Source organism: Sorghum bicolor, chromosome 5 (assembly GCF_000003195.3).
Source record: "Sorghum bicolor cultivar BTx623 chromosome 5, Sorghum_bicolor_NCBIv3, whole genome shotgun sequence".
Lineage (NCBI taxonomy): Eukaryota > Viridiplantae > Streptophyta > Magnoliopsida > Poales > Poaceae > Sorghum > Sorghum bicolor.
In genome coordinates, this window is record NC_012874.2 from 51,874,991 (window position 1) to 51,884,069 (window position 9,079).

The 9,079-nt window shown below is 44.6% G+C and overlaps 1 protein-coding gene across 1 annotated transcript; it reads left to right on the plus strand.

Moving 5' to 3' along the window:
- Positions 7,982–9,079, plus strand: LOC8068733. Its single transcript, XM_002449474.2, has 3 exons — positions 7,982–8,452; positions 8,561–8,663; positions 8,742–9,079. Exons 1-3 carry the CDS (start codon positions 8,097–8,099, stop codon positions 8,769–8,771), a joined length of 489 nt encoding a protein of 162 aa, XP_002449519.1. The 5' UTR covers positions 7,982–8,096; the 3' UTR covers positions 8,772–9,079.

Below are 9,079 nucleotides of genomic sequence, written 5' to 3' on the forward strand. Positions count from 1 at the left end.
CTGAAAATAAAAGAAGAAACAAAATAAAAGAAAATAAAAAATCAACTCACGCACCAGTGCTGTGTTTTTTTTTTCCTTTTTTTGAAAGCATTAGGGATCGAACCTGTGCTGCCGAGCATGAGCGTGGGGGTTGAGTGCGGGCGTTGGTGATGGTAAGGGCTGAGAAGGACGTCAACCGTTGCATTTGAGTGAACAAAGAGAGACATCTGGACAGTTGGTTTAAAAATTGCTTTTTAGTATATTTTTCTGAGGCGGTTTTAACAATATTGTTTTTCTCGTATATTTTTTCGAGGGTACTTAAGAGCATCTTTAGCAGTCCCCTTTTCTAACCTCGAATGAGAAAAGGCTGTTATTTTGGAGATCTTGTAGCTTTAGCAGTTCCCCAAACCTAACCCCAATGAGAAAAAAAATCTTAGTCCCCCAAATCATAGCCTCTCACCCTTTAAATAAAGGGGAGACCTTTCCTCCCTCAACCCACTATTTTTCTCATTGAGGATTAGATTTTCTCGTTGCTGGAGGAAAGACCTTCAAAACCCCAAACATGTTTTGTATCTCCCCCAATAATTATTTGTTGGGGTTGGATTTTTCTCTTATTGCTAGATATGCTCTAAAGGAGGCATCTCAATGGGGGGGGTGTTTTTTAGATAGTTTTAGCAAAGAAAAATGTTGGTGAATTAGTAGGATAGATAGACTCGAACGGGCTTAGAAGGGGCTCAGAAGAGGCAGGCCGGCTTGGTCATGGATGGTGAGAGGGCGGTGGTTAGGGTTCCAACGATATAGGAGATGGTGAGAGGATGGTGGTTAGAGTTCCAACGATATTGAAGATAGTCGAGCTAGGTTGGAGCAGGGACACCCACAGCCATAGCGACGACGGGGAAGGGGCAAGGAGGGCCACGAGTGCGGTGGGCAACAACAGGGGTGGAACCGAGGCGTGTTATGGCATTGGCGAAGATCGCACAAGAAGAAGAAGACCGTGGGGAGGAGCATCGTGGCAGAGACGATGGGTCGTGCTCTCCTGGAACGCAGGTTAGCTCTGTCCATTTAGCAAACATCTTGCCAGTTTTACGTTAAACAACCAAGAGGCCGAAGTGATATTTTGTTGTGAGTCGGTACCAACATCATGTTGTCTAAGTAGGTGATGGAACTCTTGTTGAACATCACATTTCAGAAACTGAAAATCAATGCAGTACTAAATGAAAATGTACATTAAAAAAACAAAATCCCCTCTAGCAGAAAGGAGTTTAAGACTCAACAACTTACACTACTGCAGAAAGAATAACCGTGGCGGGCGTTTTCCCTTTTCCGCAGCGGGCAAACGCCTCCGCCACGGCCATAAGGCCACGGTAAATCGTGGCCACTTCCGTGGCAGGCGCCAGTGACCGCTGCGGTTAATCCATTAACTGTAGCGGTCAACATAAAGCGACCGCTGCGGTTAATGCCCATTTACTGCAGCGGGCCCTTTACATTGCCCGTTGTGGTTAATAGATTATCCGCAGCGGGCGTTTTATGTTGCCCGCTACGAATATTGCTATTAACCGTAGCGGTCCCTTTATGTTGCCCGTCACGGTTAAGTGTTTTTAAATAAAAAACACTTTGGAGAACCATTGCTGCATATGAATTTAAACAATTTACAAATTCCAGAATCTAGATTTCATTTCAGAAACAGAATATATATATATAGACACACACATATGCCTAGAAGTTCAATACATAAGACACAACATAATATATAAATCCACTAAATTGTTCTCATCATCCACATATACACATATGAAACCCACGAATCCGCTACACATCACAATTCTACTGCATGGGTGTAATTCGTTGGCCGTAGCATGGTGTTCTATCTCCTAAGCTTCTCGAACTCTGGTCGAACTGCCAATTCACCTTCATTGTCGAAGAATGGTTCGCCTTCGAGCACACATTTCTCTAGGATGAACTTATAGATGTCCGCCTTGATTTGCTTAAAAGCTTGGCGTTCATTCTTCATCGTCTCTCCATGATTCTTCACTGCTTCTTTGAGCTTCTTCCAGCTATGGGTGAACTCCTTGCTTTCCCTTAGGTTCTCGCAGGTGTACAAGCCACATGCCTTTGATCCCAAGGGTTGTTTGGCGCACTGCACGATCGATACAAAAGCATTAGAAGTTTAGAACACATATGTACCAAAAGCATGATTGAACTACCTTTGAAATATACTTACAGGGAAATCGTGTCGAATTTTGAGGTGGTGCTTATGCCTCTTCTTAAATTTCTCCGTTCTCCGATCCCAGCATTGCGGATCCTTGAGATATGCACTATAAGCATTGTACGAAGTGTATTAGTGTTAGCGTCAATTTGAATACGATAACCTAAAGGATCAAGAAGCTCGGTGGCTTACTTTTTCAAGCAGTCTTTGAAGGCCTTGTATCCCTTTTTGTTTGGTACCTGTAACGAGTCAAATATGACAGCCCGGCCATCTTGAGGATAGACGAGGAAGGCAACTTAGTGGCCGCCGGCTAGGTCATTTCTACACCATTGAAACAAGTATAGGTTATGTCAACGAGAAGGCATGACCCTAGCCACTTTTGCTCTACATAGATGTTTTCGACTTACCCAAAGTGGTAGGCAGCCATAATACAATGCGGCCCATCTAGGTTGAGCTTCTTTATTACTTCAAAGATGTACCTTGACAATTTCTTCTTCTCCTCTTTCATGTTTTCTTCGTACTTCTTTTCCCCTCTGCCGCACGGTCAACTCTGGGTCCGTTATCTGGAAACCCTTGATCACTCTTTCAGCAATATGCATTGGAGAGAGGTATAGGATAGGATGGTGCCTTTTGTTGCTAATAGTGACCGTCAACCTGCACGGACAAGTCATCGTGTCCTAAAAATCATATAGTTCTCCAATACAAATGTACAGATTGGTCTATGAAGGTCGCAATCATCACTTACAGAGAGAATAAGGTGATTTGGACGATGTCAAGGTCTTCTTCCCGCAATAGATTGTACATGTCCTGGAAGTCCACGGGCAGCTGAATATCGCCACCAGGCAAGTGGAACAACTCCGAGGGAATCTTGACGGTGAAACCTGTCATCCCGGCTTTTGCCGCTTCCATATACCACAGGTGGAACTTCCTTGTATCCCACTCTTCATCGTCGATGAGCTAGGCCTTAGGTAGCAAGAACTTTCCAAGCTCATAGTGGCTAGGACAGTCTTCCGCCTTGGGAAATAGATTGATCTGGAGAGTATTTGTAGCCCTGGCAAACATAGATACAAATGTTATTACCATTTCATGTGTTGGAAAGGTTACGAGAATGTTATGCTTGTTTGTCTCATACCTTTCAGACGTAGTAGTGTACGGGAGCAGTGTGGCGGTCATGCCTGCATCCTTGCTCGATGGAGGAGGGGCTTCAAGCGTAGGAGCAGCTATTGGCGGTGGTGTCTTAGTCCTCGTTGCCTCCTCCGTGCCTACTTCTTGTTGTTTGCTTGGGCTCCAAGGCGGACTGTTTGGAGGAGGGGCACAGGTTGCGCCCATGTCTTTGTCCCCCTCATCTACTTATGCCTTCACCTTATCTCCGCCATCGTCCTCGTCTTGTGCCTTCTCCTTGTCCTGGACATGCCCATCGCCATCGCCTTGTCCTTTGCCCTTGTCCTCGCCATCGCCTTCGGCATCATCGCCACTGCCATCAGGATCATCTGGGGGACAAGATCCGGCCACTGATCGCTATGATCCGACAGTTGATGGCTGTGATCCTGGTGTCGGAGTCGGAGTTGGTGTCGATGGAATGATCTCAATGTCTTCCTTGTTCCACAGAACTTCATGACCAACGGCCTGCCCAAGAAATCTGATGTGTTGTATGTTTGGAAGGTCCAATTCATACTCTTCTTGCTCTGGCACATTCCAGAGTGGGGTCACGACTACATAGCCTTCTGGGATTTCCTCTGGGCTGAAATCTATGCTTTTAGGATGTAGCATTCCCTCAGCTATATACATCTTCTTAGATCTTCCGAATGGGATCAGGAGCTGGACATGTGTGTCTTTCCAAACGGGATCAGGCCACATCGTCGTCTTTGTCCACACGACAGTCAACATTCCTCTTGTAGCGACTAGCACCGCAGTGCGGACAGCTCGTCATATTCTCATACTCATTGCCCCGATACAGGATGCAGTGGTTGGGGCAGGCATCAAACTTTCTAAGTTTCATCGCAACTGGACGAATCAACTTCTTCGCACAGTAGGTATTTGCGGGGACCTTGTTACCCGTCGGGTACGTGGTAGCAAGGTAACTTAACAGGTCATTGAAGCTAGTATCAGACCAGTCATGCCAGGCCTTCATCATCAACATGTGGAGGTTGAACCGGAGCACCATGCACTCCTTTGGACAATCGTCGCCGTCCTTATACAGTGGATCAAGTGTAGCCTGCTTCATCTCCCTAAAATTTTCCAACCACTTTGGGGAGCCATACACAACGTCGTCTTCATCGATGTGGCTGACTAAACCCTCGATCACCTCGATATCCTTGGGTTCCTACACGGTATCCGCCTCGCCATTTGCAACACCATCTGCCATCTCCTCGAGTATATCCTCCACCGTAATGTAATCACGAGCACTGTCATTGTTGCCACAGGTTGGCCCTGTAGTCGTTGGAGATGAGATGGGCGCTCTAGGTTCTCGGTTTATGGTCGTCGACGCCGAGCTCAAACCAGATGCATCGCCACTGGGGTCCACTATTTCACCGTGATGAGTCCAGACTGTGTAACCCTCCATGAAACTAAACCGAATCAAGTGAGACTGCACCGTACCGTCGTTCGTGAAGGCTGTCAGGTTCTTGCAGTGAGAACATGGACATATGGTTGTCGTCTGCTTCGATCTCTCACGGTGAGCTTTCGCCGCGGCAATAAACTTCCTCACTTCAACAAGGTACCGCGGGTCAAGCAGCCGATTCATCCCGTACATCCATTCCGACCTATCCATCTCGTGCCTGCAAAGAAGGTTTCATATGCATCCATTAAGAATCTAGACAAAAAAAACACAGCTTTCTCTCTCCTCCATAAAACTAGATCTAGATCTAGCTATATATAGACTTAGAGGAGGCTCAAAACTGAGAGAAAGATAAAAAAGAGGGGAGGGAGCTCCTATGTGCCTCTTATGATGTCCTACTCCACCAAATCAAAGTTCTAAACCATAATTCAATTGTTTGGTCAAATTTTAGGGCAAAACCACTCCCCCCACGATTTGGAAGAGAGCAGCCGTGAGGAAGAAGAAGAGGGTTGGCTAGCTGCTATTTATACAACCAACGAACTACCGAAGCAGTCAACATAAAACGCCCGCTGTGGTTAATGTTGGTTAACCACAACGGGCATCTTAAACTGCCCGCTACGGTAAATGCATTAACCGTAGCGGGCAAGTTACGACGCCCGCTGCGGTTAATAAGGTTAACCGAAGCGGGCTCCTTATATTGCCCTCTACGGTTAATCGTTACGTTCCTGTGGCCGGTAGTGTTGGCGTACGGTTGAATAACCGTGACGGGCGAAAATTGTGTCCGCCACGGAGGTGGAAATGAGCTCGTTGCGGTTAATCAATGTTATCCGATCTATTGGAAGCTTGAAACGTGTTAAAGGAACTCTACATATTCATAACACCTCGTTGACAAAGAAAATATGAGGAAAAAAGTAAAATACTCAATCCATCTAAAATTGTAATGTTTGACTATTTTTTACACCATGTTTGATTATCCGTCTTATTTAAAAATTTGTACAAAATATCAGTTCTTTTGTTATGGCTTGGTTATTAATAAAAATTCTTCAAAAATTGCTTAAATCTGACTATATTTGCATAAATTTTTTGCGTAAGATGAGTGATCAAACTTAAGATAAAAAAATCAAATATTTTATAATTTGTGATGGAGAGAGTAAAACTTAGGCCTTGTTTAGTTCCAAAAATTTTTGGGAATTCGACACTGTAGCACTTTCGTTTGTATTTGACAAATTTTGTCCAATAATGGACTAACTAGGCTCAAAAGATTCGTTTTGTCAATTCCGACCAAACTGTATAATTAGTTTTATTTTTATCTATATTTAATACTCCATGCATGTGTCTAAAGATTTGATATGATGGGGAATCTGAAAAATTTTGTAATTTTTTTTGGAAACTAAACAAAGCCTTAAGGCAAGTACAGATAATACAGTACGAGTAGCAGTTAAAAGGCACAAAGAGCATGAGACGTACGGCCGCACCACGCAACCATACAAAGCTCGGTTGTGTAATAAAAACATAATGATGCTAAGTTTTAGTGAAGCAGGAGAGCAAACAGGGCCAAAGGAAGCAAAAGAAATGGGAAAAAAACGAAAGCTTGGAAGAATTCAATCAACTGAAGAATGAAATATCCTAATAAAATCACAAGCAGCGAGCTTAATTTACTACATTATGTGTGTATTGGGAAACATCTAAATGCTGCAAAGAATTCCTTACAAGAGATAGTCGACGTCTTGCAGGTTCAAACTTTCGGAGCACCAAGTCCTGAATGGCAGTCGGGTCAGCTGGTCAGCGCTCTCCCAATCTCGTGATGCATGTGATGGACAGTACAGGCAGTTTAGATACTCGAGTAGAGTACCTCAACAGCACAGCAGTTGATCGATTGCTACAGCTCCGATATGATTCTGTCGTGCAGAGACCAGAGAAGTGAGGTCGCGGTCCCGCTTCAGCCCTCCACTATACTTCTGTTACTCGTACTTCCCTTTTGCATCATCCTTTGACTAGAACTCGAATCAAGCTGTTCAAAATTTTCTACGAATTCAAAAGTTTGGAGCAGCTTAAACTTTTACTCTACAAACTTTTAAGAAAGGATAAGTTTCTTTCAGGTAGTTTCTTTGACATATATACATCCAAACAAACCCTGAGGTGGATAAGTTTCTCTCGGTAGTTTGCCATGGAAAGACAAACACAAAAATTTATGTTAATAGTACTGAAGAACATTTCTGCAATCATGGAAAACTAACATATTATTGACTTATTGCTTTTGATCCACACACCGACTAAATGACACGTACGTACGTCTGTGTTGTTTAATTACTGGCAACAAGCATGTAGGAATTTCAGACGTAGGTTTCAGTATCATTGCTCTGTCCACTCACTAGTGGTCACTGGTCAGTCAATCCCAGTAGTACATCCATGTGAAAACCACCAGAGAATCACGCTCGAGCTCTGGAGCCTGCACAACGGCTACATGGAGCATGCAGTGCTGTCTAGGAGTACAATCTACAATGTCTCACGATCTCTTTGCTCCTTTTTCTCTTTCGCCTTTGGAGTGAATCTCACACAAGTCATTTAGGTTGTAAACACGCAACAAATTATATGTTTCATTTTCAACATATCGGCATGTATGTTAATTTGATAGTTAATACAAATTTAGCAAGAGCTCCTACCAGTTTTACGTGTTAAAAAGAACAGCATGTCCAAGTGATATTTTATTGCACTGGACATGGCTCTGAGGAATTGGCACCAACATCGTCCACGCAGATGGTGGAACTCTTATACTGAACACTACATTTCATAACTGAAAATTAACAATGTCTGTCATCCTGTTTTTTTTAACTGAACCAGTCGTATTTTTTCTGCCAGCCAGCAGTGTTTTTTTGTCACAATAAATCAGTCAACAGTAATTTCAGTCATGACTTTTCAAACCAGTTACTTGTCCAATCGACAGGAAGCTTTGCCGCCACCTTTATGCAGTCCTAAACGGACTTTACATATTCATAACACATCATTGACATGATTACAGAAAAAAAGTTGATTCAGGAAAAATATGAAAAGGCAAGTACAGTTAGTAGTTCACAGGCACAAAGAGCATGAGACGTGCGCACCACAAACCACCCAAAGCTCCTGCACCGTCGCCTCCAATCCCTCCTGGCCTCCTCGTCGCATATATATATATATATATATATATATATATATATATATATATATATATATATATATATAGAGAGAGAGAGAGAGAGAGAGAGAGAGAGAGAGATAGAGTTATAGAAAGCTCAGACTGCTCAGTCCACACTCCACACTTGAGTTGAAAAACACAGCCAGGTTGAGATCAGGCTACCAATTTACCAAAGAAGCGAGATGGCCCGGCTTCACCACCTGTCTCTCGTCCCCGCCACGTCCCTCCTCCTCCTGCTGCTGCTACCCGTCGTCCTCGCAGCCGCCTCCGCAGCGGCGGAGGAGCCACAGATCAGGATCAGCGTGCAGTACCCTACCGAGGAGGAGGCGCGGTGGCTGGACCGCTGGTCGGAGAAGTACCAGGCGCAGGGCGCCGCCTCCGGCTTCTCCGTCCACCCGGCCACCGACGAGGAGTCGGCGTACCTGAACAGCATCTTCGACAACGGCAAGAAGAGAGCGGCCAGTGGTGACCACTCCCACGGCGGCGGCGGCGGCGGCGGCTTCGACGGCCACATCGAGTTCGACGACGACGACCATCCGTATGCATGTTACTGAATTCGCGTTATATTACTTCTATATTAAGCGCCACTTCACCATACTGAATTTTTGTCTTGCGTGGATTTCGCGCCTGGATCGATCGCGTGCAGGTTTGGTAGGATCGTCGTGGACACCGTCCACTCTCGCGCGAGCTCGTCCGAGACCAACGATGGTGATCTGCAGAACCACCACGAGCCTCACTCTCACGCAGAGGTAGGTCGATTTTTCATCTTCTGTTGTGTTATTAAATCCTTGATGATGCTTATTACTAATCCAACTCTCTCTTGGCAGTATAATGCTGACGACGTCAAGGATCTTTAGGAGCACTGAACTTGTTCAATCGAGCCCGTCGATTGTCATGAAGGGAATAATATGGAGGATTGCTGGGAGGAGTTCGTGTTTCATTAATTAGTCTGTTTTAGTAGCTAGCTAGTATGGCGTCGCAGCCAGCAGGGGTCGTCCTCCTCCGTGAAATTATTGAAGTGATTCTCTAGTCTAGTTGTAGTGTCATGTGTACTAGGTAACTTGTTCTGATGTGTGCGTGGTGGTCTCAGCTTTCATTGCAATAATTGTCTTTGTTTCTTGGCTAATATAAATCGTGTGCAGAGATCTCCTGCAAGTTCCTACAA

Bases quoted from the DNA above. Each gene is read 5' to 3' on its own strand.
- LOC8068733 (XM_002449474.2), top strand. From the start codon at position 8,097: ATGGCCCGGCTTCACCACCTGTCTCTCGTCCCCGCCACGTCCCTCCTC. The intron at 8,453-8,560 runs GTATGCATGTTA...GATCGCGTGCAG, and splicing joins TTCGACGACGACGACCATCC to GTTTGGTAGGATCGTCGTGG. The intron at 8,664-8,741 runs GTAGGTCGATTT...CTCTCTTGGCAG, and splicing joins AGCCTCACTCTCACGCAGAG to TATAATGCTGACGACGTCAA.